This window comes from Penicillium antarcticum (genome assembly GCF_028974205.1).
Source record: "Penicillium antarcticum strain IBT 31339 chromosome Unknown utg000008l_segment0_segment0, whole genome shotgun sequence".
In the NCBI taxonomy this organism is placed as follows: Eukaryota; Fungi; Ascomycota; class Eurotiomycetes; order Eurotiales; family Aspergillaceae; genus Penicillium; species Penicillium antarcticum.
In genome coordinates, this window is record NW_026695306.1 from 1,542,043 (window position 1) to 1,558,661 (window position 16,619).

Here is a 16,619-nt window from a genome sequence, read left to right on the forward strand (position 1 = left end):
AGCCCTAGGTGGGTTGGATTGCTGTGGAGTCTAGAAGCTGCAAGCCGGTTGCTCTCATCTGCAGTATGTCACAGAGGGGATAGAAGTCATATAGAAGTTCGGCGCTGAATACTCGATAGTTTGTTCGACATGCCGGTCCGTTCGGCACCTTGCTACATGTACTTCCCGGTGGATTTTGCAGGAATTGTATACGATCCTGGATCGCGTAAATCGGATAAGTGTAGGGTAAGGCACTCTGTAACCATTGGTGACCCGCATTCCTCTGAAACAAACTTGGAGGGTTGAATGATTTGGGTAAAGGGTGATGAAGATCATGGTGGGTCTTGAAGATCTTGACGGAATCTTGACGGAATTTTGTTGTTTGGACGGAATATTCCTTTTAAAATTCCTTTCACTTACTATATCGGAATTTAACTTGACTAGGAACACGGAATGTTGAATAAGAAAGACGAAGATATGCCAAAATATGTACATTGAATTTATGGCAGATGCTAATACCGCTGAATTCAACCAAAATGGACAATGCAAATATACAGAAAACAATCACCACTCCAACCGATCATCACAAACAAGCTGAACATCAAACCTCTCCAAGCCCCTCCAAACCCTTGAACCAGAGTTACAAGAAGCAACAATATCCCTCAGATCACTGATCATGCCACCAGGTCCACTAGCAAAAATACTAGTGGGACCACGCACCGTATCCTCAAGGAAAGACTTAACAAGCACAGGCAAATCAGGATGTCTGTTCACATCCTCGGAGCCACTACCGAGTCGCTCGATGGCAGTTGGCTTGTCACATCCACAGCAACCAGACTCGGACGACGAAGAAGGCGAGATCTGCACGGCCTTCTCATCGATCTCAACCTTGGGTGAGTCGACCGGAATAGATAAATTGCAGTTCTCTGAGTCGTCCAGCGATGGTGTCTTGCTGCTTGTGTCTCGCGTAGCGTAGATTTTGATCTCGAGATTCAATTCCTTGCGTGCTTTCTGGAGGATATCCAGTTCGGCTTTGATCCACTCTGTGTTTGAAGTGTGGCGAATTGCCCAGATCAACTCGACCTTACGGTCTGGCGAGCGGGGTTGTTGTGCTAGTTCCAGAAGGACGGGGAGGACGTAGGTGATTCCTGTTCCACCGGCGACGCAGAAGATGTTCGTGTTTGGTGTTAGAGAAGTGGTGATTTCTTCCCCGTAGGCGCCTGTTAGGATGATAGGCATGGTGGGGTTACCCTTTGCGGCGAGGGCAGCGACCTTTTTCGTTTCGCCGCCTTTGGCGCGGAGGAGGTAGGAGTGTCTCACTGTTCCCTTTGAGACGGCTGGGAGGTTGAGCGGAGTGAAAGGGTGGGACTGCCAGATGCTGCATTGTGTGAAGCAAAGGTAGTAGTGTTGGCCGATGGCCCAGGGGTCTTGGTTGTTGTCTAAGTCAAGGCGGATGACGTCGCCGTGCTCCTCGTCTGGGAAGCGGGTGATTGTTGCGTCTGCGGCTTTGAAGCCGAGACCGAGTGTGCTGGATTGTTCAGGATGATAATGGAGGATGGCAGTTCGGACCAGCCGAGCGCCGCGGTCAAGGAACCAGAAGATTAGAGATGGCCAGAGGAAACACTTGAGTTGTTTCCAGTGGCCCCAGCATGCACCAATATAGACCATTGCAAGAACATAGTGAAGCTTGCGGAAGGTCTCGTAGCCAGTGAGCTTGATTCCCCACGGAGTGCTCAATGCGAAGAGCAAAAGCAAGAGAATCATGGCGACGATGCCCCAAACGATGTAAGTCTCTTTGACCCAGGCAAGGGCAACGGTGGGCTGAGGCTGGTAGAGTCTGATCTCGACGACACACCAGCCAATTGTGTGAAGGGAGCTCTGCAGGAAGATGATGTAACCGAGCCAGCGGTGCATGAAATTGAAACTCTGGTATGGCAGGCCAGTGATCAACGAAAGGAAAGACTCCCGACTGCTTAACAAGATAGAAAGTGGAGTGAGGGCGTAGGCTAGGGTGCCTACACGATCTGACCAAGGACCGATGCTGTTGCGGGTGTTGTATACACCGGGCATATCCGAAACAGGAGTGACCCAAGTGTTATACACGATTCCCACAAAGCTGAAGATGAGAAGGTACCCCAAAAGCAGGGCGAGAATAAGCACCTGCAGACGGGTAGTCCGTCCAAATATCATCCGAGTGGCATCAGGAAGGAGATATCTCCGAATGAAGGACGAAAAAGCTCGCTGAATTTTGGATAGCCCAACTGGCGCTGGTGTGGCCATCATGGGTGACATTGGTGTGCCAAATTGCTTCAAAACAACCCAACTGAGCAGCATCGCTCCAATCACGCACCACATGATACCGGAATAGAGCATTCCTCGGTCATGGGAGTAATAGACATCGTCTAAATAGGCACACGAACCTGCATCGTTTGTGCAGGGCAGTGCCCGGTCGTAATATCCCCAATGAGGCTCCAACGACGTGGCAGCGCTCATATTTTGGATGTGGCGAGCATCCAATTTGGGGAACGTCATGTTGTATATAGTCCAAGCACTAAGCCTGGGTGTCAATGGATCAGATCTCTGGGCGAGGCTGAGATATCCGACACAACTTAACAAGTCATTGCGAGTTCACTGAGAGTGGAAAGTTGAAGATGGCAATTCTCCGGGGAATCCAACGGTCTTTTAGAGATTACCAAAGATCTCAAACTAGGCCAAGGTGGCCATTCGCATTTGAGGCGATTTGAGCACATTTCTTTCCCACGCCATCTTGGTTGACTCCACTTGGTGGGGGCGCGATCAGGTCAGATATAAGGAAGGGCATGGCCTGATATAGACTTCTACTCCGTATACACCTTCTCTATAAACTCATCTCCGTGTACGCTCAACATCAACAATCATGGAGGGCATGGATATGGGATCCAGCAGCGCCGACTGCAAAATCTCCGTGAGTGCCAAGACTGCATGTCCGGAATAATTCACTTATCTTATCCAGATGCTGTTCAATTTTAACACAATCGATGCCTGTTTCCTATCGACAGGATGGCAAATCAAGAACAATGGCATGTTCGCCGCAACTTGTATAGGCACCATCCTGCTCGTCGTGCTGGTTGAGTTCTGTCGCCGCATTGGGCGCGAGTACGACAACTTTCTGACGCGCCAGTTCCAACGCCAAGCCGCGCACGGCATACTTGCCAAGACTTGCCCCCGGCGGGCAATTACTTTTCGCGCCACGCCTTTGCAGCAATTGATCCGCTCGGTTATTCATGCTGTTACTTTTGCCGGGGCATACATCACTATGTTGCTGGCCATGTACTTCAACGTATATGTGATTATCTGCATTTTCATTGGCGCGGGTCTAGGCAAATTCCTATGTGATTGGATGGTGGTTACGGTGGGCTTGGATGACGTGCAGGATGAAACGCGGAAATTGGAGGAGACGACAATATGCTGTGATTAGCTTGAAACTTGTTTGAGATTTAGATGATACCACTTGTTTTATTTAGCGTATTTAGCACCTAGTGAGACATTGTTTGTCTATCAAAGAACCAAAGTCTGTCTGTCTTCAAAGAAAATTACGAACGGGGGCAAATCGCAGTAGAGTACAGAGAGGTAATGAACGACGTCTAAAAAATATGAATCTGAACCTGTCAACCTCGTCAGCTCTAATAATTTGCCTCGGCTATATCCATATCAGGGTCGACTTCGAGCCTTAGGTATATACCTGCCATAGCTGGTGAGGAACTGCTATGTTCCATGGGATAAATTGACACTGGACTGCATTCATAAACATAGAACATTCAAGAACCCGTTGGTGGACATGATAGGAAAGAAGAAAATGGAGTTCTTCTTCTATGAAGAACAAGCCATATAAGGTAACTTTGCAAGCCATCATCCAGCTAGCCTACCAATGTGCATCCTCCATCGATGCCCACAAGTCCGGTAAGTTTGTTATAGACTCCACCCTTGGAAGATTTAACAGACCCTGGGCTCCAGCTAGTGTTTTTGTCACGCTGAAAATCCGTAGTTCTCTAGTTCTGGGGTTGATCACCCAGAAAAAAACATGGTTTCGTCGTTAGGGGCCTACAAGGGACTAGTAGGCTCTGCGCATCCGTGGGGTCGATGACTTGGTTGATATCCGTCTCCCCCAACCTCCGCAAATAGACCCAGCCTACGAGAACTGGCTATTCTGGTCCGAAGCTGTAGCCTCATGGCTGTAATTATAAAAAAGAGAAATGGAGCCCAATCAATAAGTCAAAGATTTATTAACCTGATATAGTCCAACTAGAATCGGAATGTATACATAGGCGTTCCTTTGTTATTCAAAACAAGAATTCTTGTCCCGTACGACTCATTATGCCCTAGTACAAATCTTGGACTACCGTATCAGATTGCGTGACTTGGCTTGTGTTTGCGGCCCAGATAGAAAAGGAGAGCATGATGGCGAAAAGGACAATCCTTTGAACTGTCTAGAGAGAGAGTCGTTATAGGCTCTCTCCGAGGTCTGATCTAGCTAAGGCAAACATGCCAGTTTGCCCATCAGCCTCCCATAGGTATTTCCCACAACTGCAACACAGACCAATTAACTAGACTGACGAGTACATAGCATCCTACAATGGCATCATTTTGACGCACATAATGGAGTAGAACTAGCGTTCGCGAGGTTCGTGTTATGCATGTCGCCCTTGCACATCTGGTGGGACTAGCGAGACTCATCAGTTTTGAACAGACAAATTGGATAAAATGATAAGCTGGTTGAGTGGGGTTCCGACATAATCTCATGTTTATATCTTTCCGGGCTTGGGTTGCGCAGCTCAGACCGGTCAACAACGAGGAAAATCAAGTACTCACCCTTATTGGCTGATACGCCTCTAGTAAACGGTGGATCCCTTTTACTTTCTGAGATGATAAAGTCGCGGCGAAAGCAAGTGTGATCAGGAGGAACACGCGTTACAGGGAGATCGGACTCTAAGCCATCTTGATAGGCAGCGAAAAATGCGGGATGATCTTTAGACCGTTCAAGAAACCTAACATGAGGATCTTCATACCCGTTCTTTATCTCGCGCTTTTTCCAATGATTTTTCAATGCTTTCATGTCATTGAACCCTTCGTAGCAATCGCGGGACGGGCAAATATAGTTTATCTTCGACGTTTCCATGATCTCCCTAGAGAGGGCGATTTGCTGCTGTAGTCGCGCATTCTCGGCCTCAAGCCTTGCCAGTCGTTCAAAGGTTACTCCGTGATCTAGAGATAGAGATGTAGTGGGCTTTATAATGAGAAACACGAAACCGGCACTGACGGTAGTCGGTGCCTCGACCCACACAGTCTGTCCGATCTCCAACCTAAGCCGGCCGATCATTGGTTTACTGTTTGTGTTTTCTGCGAGAAGGGTTGTGTAGATAGCACCGGCAAAGTTATGTGGGGTTTCTGTTTCCTTGGTAGTTCGAATGATAGCGTAGTCGGCGCACTTTGTTTTCGCTTAGCTCGGGTGAGTCCAAATGGGTTGCACGGGTTATACTTACTCCTGGGTGAACCAGTTTCCGGAGTTCCGCGGTGGATTGATCCATATGGTTCACCTTGAGTTCAATGATTCCATGAGAAGGGTCACCTAAAGTATTCCCCAGCAGCCACGAGCGCATGCCGGGAATCAAATTGCGGATCAAATCCACATTTGCGTTTGGGACATGTCGAACCGGCCCGACGGGATCCATGATGATCTGCCGAAGACGTAAACAGAGTCTACGATCGATGCTGATGCGCTGGCCATTACCCCGCCAGATTGTGCGATGAGTAAGCGGGAATTGACAGGGATAATGAAGTCTTGATCACCTGGTTATACGTATCCACCGGGTCTATAGGCAGATGACAAGCAGAATATCCGCAACATCCATGCTAAGAGGGGATTTGAACACCCTCAGGAGTTAGTCCATTTCGAAAATATCAACTTTTGTTTGGCTATCTCAATCCTAGCCCCGAGATCTGATAATAAACTACCCATGCCAATACTGTACCACACCATTAGTTCTTCTTGAAAAGTGAGCTATGGTAGACGAAGCATCTGTGATATAATATATTCGCCTACGATAGACAGGGAAGTCTAAGTCTGTGCAATTTTATATCAAGAACCTTCTTGCCCAACAAAATAAGCGAGCAATCTGGCAACCAAGAGAGATAGAAGTAGGCACTCGGTTATTGTAGTATGTCTCAGAGCCTCTGACGTGGCCGATCTATCACATTTCCATTACGACCAACATCTCAATCACTATATCTGTTCCTATCTCACCGATCACTCCGACAAGTTCGATCCGTATTCCGTTGCATTGCAAAAGGCGTGCCAAGCCACCATTGCCGACCCGCCTGTCTCCGTCTCAACCGCATGGACCGGCATTGCTGATAAGCAGAGCAAGAAGCACTCGCTAGTCGTTATCTGTGCCTGCATCCCCGCATGTGTTGACTGCAATGGGTAATTGACATATGCCAAGACCCCGGATGTACCCCGGCCCTTGATAACAAAGAAGCGTCGCTTTATTCCGCTGATAGCGGTCCAATTCCCGCTCTGATAAGGAATATACAGAGCATCTCAAAGCTTGATAGATTGATCGGACGAATCCTATTGCTTTTATTGACACGCTAGACGCAAGCTCGGCCGACCTGATTTAATCTTTGCACGCCCTTCGTCTGTTTGATATCTTACGTAAATCCGCATGCAACTCTCTAATCGTCCAAGCTGATGCTGTAGTGGAGATCACAGTATTGCATGTGTCTCGGCTGTAGCCTATCTTCACATTCAATACGACCGCGTGGCTGTCATGTTGCTATGAATCATGCATCGGCTCGCAGATAACGACACGAGCAAGATTGAGTGCAATCTGAATATACCGGTATTCAGAAAAGGGAGGAAAGGGAAAGGAAAGATATAAAAGGAATGAGATAGTTATGTAGCACAAGGCACTCATCCTATACTTCCACTGAGCCTCCTCATCATAACAAAACATGAAGGGTTACTTACGGCACACCCTGTTGGGACTAGGGTTAACTGGACTAAGCCTCGCTGGTGTTGTACAAAGAGACATTGAGGCAATACGGTTTCATAGCCTGGGGGGTGTAACTGCCGACTCGTTGCACAATATCCACGTCGAGTTCTTAGATACCCAATTTGAGGGTCATCTGCAACTCGTCTACGGAGAATGCGGAATTGAACACCCGCTACAGGGTCACCATGAGATCGGAAGTACATTCGTGAAACGTGAAGCACACCCGGAGCGTTTTGTTTGGGCCACACCATCTGACGCACCCCATTCACACTGTTTACATGCTTTCTCCGGATCCACGCTCATGGGTCGTTCGTCACCCATCATGGTGTCATCGCCAATGAAGAAGCGAGAGAGTATCGCCGACGTGGCAGATGCCATGGGCCCTTGGTTCGATGGCGTTGCATACATGAAGTCAAAGAAGCACAACAAGGCATTCGTCGCCAAGGCAAAGAGTCACTCTGTTGCTATTCTTGGCGGTGGAATGTCTGGTCTGATGACGAGTCTGCTGCTCGAGTCTGTTGGTATTCACAACTGGCATATCTACGAATCATCTCACCGTGTTGGCGGCCGCATCCGCACGAAGTACCTGAACAACACCACTCCCGACCAGTACCAGTACCAGGAAATGGGTCCTATGCGTTTCCCTGTCAGTATCACATATGCCGACACTAATGAGACTCTCGAAATCATGGACCACCGGATGGTCTTCCAATTGGCTGGTGTTCTCAACGAGATGAACAAGCACAAGCCAGAACTTCAAGTCAATTTCATTCCCTGGATTCAGAAGAGTCCTAATGTCCCTGCTGCCTCTGGTGGCAACCGTCTACCTAACGGACAAATCCCCAGTGCTGCTCAGGTAGCCGCAAACTCATCTCTCGTTTACACCGCTGCATCGGAAAATGCCACAGCTGCCGCACAGGCAGCATCTGATTTTGAGGATTATACCAAGCTTGATGACAGAGAGACCATTCGCAAGATTGCAACAAACATGTACCAAGCACACAAGCAGGCTGTTGAAGATGGCATGTTCCACTGGTCCGAGGCCGGATACCTCCGATACGCAATGGGCTACGATGCCAATCTCACGGACTATGTCGCTGGTACCACCGACTCTCCAATCTGGGGTGACTTCTATGACGACGTATACTTCGCTGCCACCAAGTGGCGCACCATCGACAAGGGCTTGGAGTCTTTGCCCCGTGCCTTTTACCCTCACGTCAAGGACAAGCTGACTCTGAACCGTACTGTTCAAGGCCTGGTCCACGATGAAACCTCTGGAAAAATTGCCGTGACCTGGCGCGATGATCCCCTCCAGATGGTCCCAGAAAGCCAAGAATACGATTACGCTGTTGTGGCTGCGCCTTTCAGCAAGGTCAGACTCTGGGATCTCCCTCGCTACTCCTCCCTCCTCAGCCGGGCTATCTCATCCCTGAACTATGACCCAGCCTGCAAGATGGCTCTTCTTTACAAGACCCGTTTCTGGGAACACCTGGAAGAGCCCATCTTCGGTGGCTGCGGTTCAGTCGACGTGTCCGGCGTTGGCAGCGTTTGCTACCCATCCTATAACATGAACGGCACCGGACCAGGAGTTATCCTGGCCTCATATATTTCTGGCACACCAGCACGATCCACTGCCGCGCTCAGTCCCGAGGAGCACGTTGCGCTTATCCAGCGCACAATGGTCGAAGTCCATGGTGAGGTTGCCGCAGAGCAGTTCACCGGAATCTACGATCGCCAGTGCTGGGAGTTCGATCAGCACCAGGCTGGTGCTTGGGCCGATCCCCTTGTGGGTCAACAGGAGCTGTATTTGCCTGCTTACTATCAGACTGAGTTGAACACTATCTTCATTGGTGAGCATACTAGTTATACCCATGCTTGGATTTTCTCGGCTTTGGACTCTGCTGTTCGGGGTACTACTCAGCTTTTGCTTGATCTTGGCTTGGTTGATGAGGCGAAGTCTGTTGTTGAGACTTGGATGGGTCGCTGGATCAAGCTTTGAGGGTTTGATAGAGTATAGATTAATACTTACGACGATGATTACCTTAACCACACATTAATAAATTTGCTGGACGTTATTGTTGAAGTTGACGCCTCAGTGCTCAGGTCTGCTACATTTACTCCTAGATGAAGACGCTTTTACCCCGACTTGGTCCATCTACAATGCCCTTTTGTAATGCGAAAGCAAAACCGACCGTTACCTTTTCTTAAGCGGGTAGTAAGCAAACCTCAGTCAACAGAACCATCACGTTAGACATAATCTCACTTCAAGGCTAGATGTTTCATAATAGAAAATACTGACCAAAGAGTAGATGCTACTTACTGCCCACATAGCGACTACAGACAATGAGTATTCGAGTGTATTAATTTGCAGCCGCTGTTGGGGAGAATGGTTGGAACAAAGACCGTCATATATGGCTTTGTCCCTTACCCGTCCAACAGGCAATCTATTAACAGCCCCAAAAGGCCATTGTTCGAAACAAAGCACTGGAACAAATCTTTAATAGCCCATTACTCTCCAGAGGTCTCTACAATATTATTTAAGTAACCTCGATGTCCTGATGACCGTCTTCGATACAATTCACCAACCACATGTTCCATCTCAAATATACAAATGTCCCTCAGAATACCCCTATTGCGATCCCGAATTTTCCCAAACCTCAAAATGTTGGTCCCAAGTATGTTCATCTTCTGCCCTACCGGTGAGCCCCTCCTGGAACAGTCCAGTCGGCGCGGAGCCGTCCGCTGGGTTACTGTCACCTTTACTGCTGAAGAGGAGAAGCTCGCCGATATCATGCTAATGCAGATCATGGAACAGGCCTGTCGCAGTGAACGGGCGATTATTACCTTGTCCCCTATGGATCATGATGGTCTTGACTGTCTGTCCCTCCCTGTTTACGGTTCTAACCTATCCGAAAAGGAAATTCGCTGGCTTGCTTCTCATAATGCTTGGCTCAGGTACAAGGATATCTTGGATGGCTTGGTTCGACTTGACCGCGATCGTATCTTTGGCTCTGAGACAACGATGACCTGTGGATATTGAAGATTGATTTCACTTGATTTGAGTTGAATCCAAGTGCTTTTTTATTTATAATTATGCGCGGCAATTATACATTCTTTCTCATTTACTCCGATTACTAGTATTAACAGCAGTAGGTAATTCGTACCAGTTAGATCTGAAAGCGTACATAGTATCAATTATGCCTACGAGTTATGCTTGTGCTTCGTAATGCGTGATCCTGGGGTATACCGGCGGGCCAACTGGCCGGTTGGTGCAATTTATACCGCGGGCTATTCCGGTGCCCTAATTTAACCACCAAGGTCCTCCAAGCTAGCATTTCACTCCATCTACCCTGCTGCGTCCTCTGCCGTGGTCCAATGGCAATGAATAATATATCTGCCATGATTGGAACCCACTGCCAAGCCTTGGCATGTACATTTCCTCGTTTTCTTTCGGAATCCTCCGCTTGGGGTGTTGATATTTTCAAACTGTAATTGCACTTTGGATGAACAAGATGTTCTCGGAAAAGCAGAACACTGTTGTTCAAGTCATATCGGAAGATGCCGCGGAAGAAGCCGAGCTATCTTTCCAGTTCACAAAGGAGGAACATGCCCTCAGTTGGTGGGATGCTATGGGAATGCATTACCCCGCCATTGGCTGGGGACTTTTCATGAATTTGGTCAGTCAGCGCATCTAAAAGATAGTTTTGTTTTGCTAACAATCTCAGGCAACTATCTTGAAAGGCATTGACGGCGCCATCGTGCGCAGTATAGTAGGTCTTCCCGTTTTCAAGGAGACATACGGGTACAACCATAACGGCAATTACATTATCGCTGCAGAGTGGCTATCAGCCTTCAACTATGCCAACAATATAGGCGCTATAATTGGTGCTCTCTGTTCGGGTCTTGCCTATGATCGCTTCGGGCCACGGTGGATGACAGCCGGGTGCTGTGTCCTATCCATAGCATTCATTTTTATCCAGTTCTTCAGTCATACTCCGGCTCAGCTGTTCGCCGGTCAACTTGTCAACGGATGTGTCATTGCCTTTTACCCAATCTGTGCATCGGCCTATGTCGGCGAAGTCACTCCTTTGGTACTGCGCGGGTTCGCAGCCACCATGACCAATCTCGCTTTCTCGATCGGTTCTTTGATTGCCTCGGGGATCCTCAAAGGAACGGAGACCATGGACACCAAGTGGTCGTACAAGATTCCTATTGCAACTCAATGGGCCCTTCCGTGCGTTATGTTGCTCTTGGTCGCCTTCTGCCCCGACCCGCCCTACTGGTTATGTCGGAAGGGCCGCCATGAAGACGCCATGGCTTCTCTGCGCCGTCTTGCAACGCCTGGAGTTGATGTAACCAAGAAATTGGCGCACATCCGGGAGACCCTACGTCTGGAGAAAAACCATGAGGGAGAGCGACCTACTTATCTAGATTGTTTTCGGGGGACGAACTTTCGCCGTCTGGTAATCTGCGTGATGGCATATGATATGCAAGCATTTACCGGAAATGTGTTCTTCCTCAGCTATGCCGTCCACTTTATGGAGCTAGCTGGATTGAATGCTTCAAATGCTTTTTCAATGAACATTGGTCTGACGGCGCTGGGTCTGCTGGGCACATGCATATCCTGGTTCCTGCTTTCTTACGTTGGCCGACGAACCATGTATCTATTTGGCTGCTCGATGTTGGCGATCGTGCTGTTCATCATTGGCATCGTTGACATTGTTCCACGACAGACGTCTACCACTTGGGCGCAATGCGGCCTGATGTTAGTTTGCACCTTTGTGTATGACCTCAGTCTGGGGCCGTTTTGCTATGTGCTACTCGCTGAAGTATCATCCGCCAAGCTCCGGGGGCTCACTATTGCACTTTCCACTGTTACTTGCTTTGTCTGGTCAGTTGTTTTCGCGGTCGTCATTCCCTATGCGATGAACGAAGACCAAGGGAATTGGCGTGGCAAGATTGGTTTCCTGTTTTCGGGGCTTAGCGTGCTCTGTACTATCTACTGTTTCTTTTGCATGCCGGAGACCAAGGGCCGTACATTTGAGGAGCTGGATATCCTATTTGAGCGCCAAGTGCCGAGCCGAAGGTTCAAGCATTCAAAGGTGAATATTGACGTCGGGGGGAGGCGTTTGGAGTGATTGGCTTCCTAGATGTATTGCCCTAGATGAGATAAGACTTACACCAACTAATATCAAAACAATATATTATATTTCACATCTTCAAAATCCTGCAATGGCTCAATGCCCAGATTATTGGAAATATTTCATGGAAATGTCATCCGAGGTGTCAGGTCACGAATACGAATTTCTAATCAGACGTGTTTAAGCGTTGAGGCTATTTATAGTTTGCTGACCGCGAGCTTATATAGATGACCGTCATTCCTGTTAAGTGGCCAAATAACTTCTTAAGGCTATCGAACGCAGCGGAAAATGTCTCAGCCCAAGATTAAAGCAGTCCTGTTCGACTTCATGGGTACATGCCTCGACTGGCACAGCAGTGTAGTCCAAGCCTTGCCATCAACCATTCCACGCAATGAAGCATCCAACTTTGCTCTGGAATGGCGCAGACAATATTTCCTGGAGAACAACAATCGCTTTATGCAAGGCCTTCACCCTGAAGATATCGACGAGACACTTGCCCGCACCCTTGAAGTGACCCTCGCCCAGTATCCACATCATCAACCCCGCATCAACGCCGAACCCAAAACCAACTTGGTCCAAGCATGGCACTCCCAGCCTGCATGGCCAGAAGTTTCAAAGGCGATCAGAAGCCTCCGCCAAGACCTCAATCTAGAGGTGTTCGTTCATGCGAACGGAACTACCCGTCTTCAACTTGATCTTACACGATCGTCGGGGCTAGACTTCCACATGCTTTTCTCTAGTCAACTGTTGGGATTCTATAAGCCTAGTCCCGAGGCATATGAGAAAGCTTTGCAACTTCTCAAGCTCAAGCCGGAGGAGGTGGTGTTGGTCGCAGCTCATGCGTATGACTTACGGGGAGCTCAGAAGTGTGGGCTGAGGACCATTTATGTCCATCGTTGGACTGATGATATTGATGAGGATATGGAGAAAGTCAAATCCGAGTTTGATGTCTTTTTGGAGAATATGGATGACCTGCCTGGTATCATTGGGCGGATGTGAGTCGGATGGATTGAGGTTGTGCATATTCTCAGTCACCACTGGATATATTGGAGGACATATTTAAAATTGCCAGACTGTTAATCTGTAATCCGGTTTACCAGAAAAGTTGAATCGTCCTCCGTAGTTAGAAATGTGAACTACATGTACAGATCCGAGCTTCTCAAGGTTCTACTTGAACCATGGCATGACACTGCATTCCACCCCAAAACTGCACAATCTTGTGCATTCCGCATAATTATTCAATTATGCAGCCAAGGCACGAACGACCCTAAATGCCGGAGGTATCATTCGATCATCGGTAGAAGACGACGCTTTGACAGCAGATGAAGATAACGAAGTAACTCCGTGGCTCCAGACTCTTCATGATTCCAAATCAACACAACGCTGCAGGAGACAATAAAACAAGAGCTGAAACACTTATCCGATGGTCGTTCAATCCCCAGAGCCATTCACGTCATACGAAACCCTCCGTTCCACACCCCAACTGTCCTGTCTTGCAACCCAACGCCACCCTCTTGCTTATCTCCACCAAGCCCAACGGACAACATTCCGCACAATACCGCATTTGAGCTAGACCGAGAAATCCCGATATAGCCAAGGTCCAGTCAAGAGGCCAAGATGTCTTAGGGCAAGTAAGCCTCGCAAAATACACTTTTGGCGTAAGCCATAGTACCAATGGCAAGTCTGGGCGAGCCCATCGATAGTGGAAACGACCCAGTTATAAAGCAATGTGGCAACAATCCAGACATATAGCCGACTCGAAGACCGAGATCCCTCGGCTCTCAGCGCATTTTTGCGGAGAAAGACAGAGGGCGCGGCTCAGGGTCCACTCCCCCGCACAAACCTCCCCACGTTAACGTGGGCGTGGGGATGAGTTCTGCGAATGAGATTGCTCAATCGGTGACACTGCCAGGTGTGTCCGATTGGACTTGCAAGTTATTTAAGTTCTTGGCATATCCGTGGAGGAATCCCGGGGTTAAGAGATGTGGATTCTGGGGTTGGAAACAAGGAGGGACGAAAAATGGAGCTGGATGGCGGTGTATAAAGGAGACTGTGGATCGATGGTCTTGCTGTTTCTGGCCTGAGCTGTGTCTTTCTTCTATTTCCTTATTCACTTCTTACTTTCTATAGTGAGTCAATTGGACTTTTCTTCTTCGCCAGTGATATATTGCCACCTTCAGAATGTCGGACGATAACATCAGCGATAAACATGAGACTTCCACTGCGGAAGTCCTTCGTCGCTATCAGACCGCAGACAGTGTTCTGCTTCCAATCCCGCGCGATGCCTTTGAAAAGCTGTACCTGAGCCCGAAGACGCCCAATGCCGGCAAGTTGCGCTCAACATTTGGTAACCCGACACCGATATCATTGATGGGTTTCTTGCTGGCTGCGACACCAACGGCAATGATCACCATGGGCTGGCGAGGGGCAGGTGGAAATGGCGGTGCAATTCTGTAAGAAGAACAACAACTATCGAAATGGCACAACTTCTAACTTGTTTCGCTTTCAGACCAGTTTACATCTTCTTCGGTGCAATGGTACAAATATTTGGCGCGGTTGGCGAATGGATCCTCGGAAACACATTCTCCTGTGCCCTATTCTTCACATATGGTACATTCAAACTGCCATCGTATAGATATATCTAAGAATACTGGCTAAATTGGTTCATCACAGGCACATTCTGGCTAGTCCAGGGTACATCAATGATGCCATTCTTCGCCGTCGGAACCAACTACTCTCCTACAGGCAATTCGCTCGAGGGAATAGAAACGCCAGAATATAATGCAACTGTTGGTGAGTTACATCTGATTAATCTTTCATGGCAAAAGCAATTTAACTAATACCAATCCTTCTTCGAGGCTTCTACTATGTGACCCTCGCAATCCTCACATTCGTCTACCTAATCTGCTCCCTGCGAACAAACGTTTGTCTATTCTTAGCATTGTTCCTACTCGTCATTACCTTTGGGTTGTTTGCAGGCACATACTTCCAACTGGCACTTGGTAATCTGGAGCATGCTGCGAAGTTGCAAAAGGTACGTTCTTCATGTGTATATTTCACAAGTCACAATTATATACTAACGCTCTGTTATCATAGGCCGCTGGAGCATTCAATTTCGCACTGTGTATACCAATCTGGCATATCTTCATTGCGCAGATTCTCGACGCGGTTGATTTCCCCTTTGCCTTGCCCGTTGGGGATCTTAGCACGGTTATTCTTGGGAAGAGTCAGAAAGCGCGGAAACAAGAGGTTGAGGGTTAAGATCATGCCATACGTCGCACTTTGTACATTCTATTCAGCTCCAGTACTTGAGAAATACGAATTCTATTTAGGTACAAGACGAAGTCGTAGCTCCATTTGGTTTATGCTGTTTATGCGTATTAGTTCTGTAAGATAATATCAAAGCCCCCCTCACCCCGAGAAGTTGAACATTGTCATTTTATGCAAGCTGACGTGAGATCATCCACGTACAAAGAACAAGCATGTGTAGATCAAGATGAATATCAAAATGAATATCATACTTCTCACATGTGGACGCTGTACAAGGCAGACAACTATACTCGGACCCCAGAAATTCAAAACTGAGCCTGCCTAACATGCATGCAATGCTTTAATTTGATCCAGAGGGGGATGACGATCAGGATATTCTTCTGCTTATTGAACGGACGAACTCGAGGGGTACAGCCTGAAGTGGTGGGGGCCAGTGGCGGAGCAGAACTGCACACTTGAAAGCTCATCATAAACTAATACATGATCCTTTGCTACACGTATTTGCTGTACTTTACTGTTCTTCTTTTTTCTTTTTAGTCTGCAGCTCCGAAATATGCAACACGTGCTCCGTTCACGTGGCTGCTGGACTCGATCCTGACTTGCTTGTGAAAGCTGGCGCATTCACTAAGAGCAATTATCGCGGTGTGTACCCTGCTATTGATCCCACGCGATCTGCACTTTCACAAGATGGCAAGGTGGCGGTCATGACTGGTGGCAGTCGTGGACTTCGTCGAACGGGGATTTTTACTAAGCCTTTTTGAACGCAGCAGATTCAGACTCAACATTTTCAAGAACAATCATCAACCTAGCGTCCAGGTCCGCTGTCAATGTGCCACCAGGAATGATTACTTATCCCATGTCCAAGCTGGGAATCATCAAATCCAGTGTCCCTGACAGAAAGAGGAACATACAACTATCACCTCTATAAGTCTTGACCCGGGCTATGCTCACACTAATATGGGTAATGCTGTGGGATTTCTGCAGCCATCCATGCATGATACACCCGAGGTTTGTGACGGTCTTGCTGTGCGGTGGTCTACTGGTGACAAGTCTTTCCTATCTGGCAGATATGTTCCTGCCAATTGGGATGTGAATGAGCTAAAAAAGAGACTAAGAGGATATTATTAATGGTCGCTTCCTTGCCACGTGTCTAAAGGGGAAGCTTAGGGGGGGGGATGGAATTGTTATTCCTAGCCAT

The 16,619-nt window shown here is 48.0% G+C and overlaps 8 protein-coding genes across 8 annotated transcripts; 6 read left to right on the forward strand and 2 right to left on the reverse strand.

The window, feature by feature from the left end:
* Nucleotides 1-543: 543 nt before the first annotated feature.
* Nucleotides 544-2,511, reverse strand: N7508_008100 (ferric reductase family protein; the record flags this gene model as incomplete). The annotated part of the gene is made up of 1 exon (XM_058466164.1): nt 544-2,511. The coding sequence occupies one exon, from the start codon at nt 2,509-2,511 to the stop codon at nt 544-546; it is 1,968 nt and encodes a 655-aa protein (XP_058317492.1).
* A 364-nt stretch (nt 2,512-2,875) lies between these two features.
* N7508_008101 (copper transporter family protein) lies at nt 2,876-3,436 on the forward strand (the record flags this gene model as incomplete). The annotated part of the gene is made up of 2 exons (XM_058466165.1): nt 2,876-2,923; nt 2,972-3,436. The coding sequence occupies 2 exons, from the start codon at nt 2,876-2,878 to the stop codon at nt 3,434-3,436; spliced, it is 513 nt and encodes a 170-aa protein (XP_058317493.1).
* A 1,242-nt stretch (nt 3,437-4,678) lies between these two features.
* N7508_008102 (uncharacterized protein) lies at nt 4,679-5,687 on the reverse strand (the record flags this gene model as incomplete). The annotated part of the gene is made up of 2 exons (XM_058466166.1): nt 4,679-5,443; nt 5,499-5,687. 2 exons carry the CDS (start codon nt 5,685-5,687, stop codon nt 4,679-4,681), a joined length of 954 nt encoding a protein of 317 aa, XP_058317494.1.
* Nucleotides 5,688-6,969: 1,282 nt separating this feature from the next.
* On the forward strand, nt 6,970-9,009 carry N7508_008103 (flavin monoamine oxidase family protein; the record flags this gene model as incomplete). Its single annotated transcript, XM_058466167.1, has 1 exon — nt 6,970-9,009. The coding sequence occupies one exon, from the start codon at nt 6,970-6,972 to the stop codon at nt 9,007-9,009; it is 2,040 nt and encodes a 679-aa protein (XP_058317495.1).
* A 663-nt stretch (nt 9,010-9,672) lies between these two features.
* N7508_008104 (uncharacterized protein) lies at nt 9,673-10,050 on the forward strand (the record flags this gene model as incomplete). The annotated part of the gene is made up of 1 exon (XM_058466168.1): nt 9,673-10,050. One exon carries the CDS (start codon nt 9,673-9,675, stop codon nt 10,048-10,050), a length of 378 nt encoding a protein of 125 aa, XP_058317496.1.
* A 472-nt stretch (nt 10,051-10,522) lies between these two features.
* Nucleotides 10,523-12,148, forward strand: N7508_008105 (putative MFS alpha-glucoside transporter; the record flags this gene model as incomplete). Its single annotated transcript, XM_058466169.1, has 2 exons — nt 10,523-10,687; nt 10,736-12,148. 2 exons carry the CDS (start codon nt 10,523-10,525, stop codon nt 12,146-12,148), a joined length of 1,578 nt encoding a protein of 525 aa, XP_058317497.1.
* Nucleotides 12,149-12,439: 291 nt separating this feature from the next.
* On the forward strand, nt 12,440-13,150 carry N7508_008106 (uncharacterized protein; the record flags this gene model as incomplete). Its single annotated transcript, XM_058466170.1, has 1 exon — nt 12,440-13,150. One exon carries the CDS (start codon nt 12,440-12,442, stop codon nt 13,148-13,150), a length of 711 nt encoding a protein of 236 aa, XP_058317498.1.
* A 1,182-nt stretch (nt 13,151-14,332) lies between these two features.
* N7508_008107 (putative plasma membrane ammonium transporter (Ato3)) lies at nt 14,333-15,412 on the forward strand (the record flags this gene model as incomplete). Its single annotated transcript, XM_058466171.1, has 5 exons — nt 14,333-14,604; nt 14,661-14,761; nt 14,825-14,944; nt 15,010-15,185; nt 15,248-15,412. The coding sequence occupies 5 exons, from the start codon at nt 14,333-14,335 to the stop codon at nt 15,410-15,412; spliced, it is 834 nt and encodes a 277-aa protein (XP_058317499.1).
* Nucleotides 15,413-16,619: the final 1,207 nt, after the last annotated feature.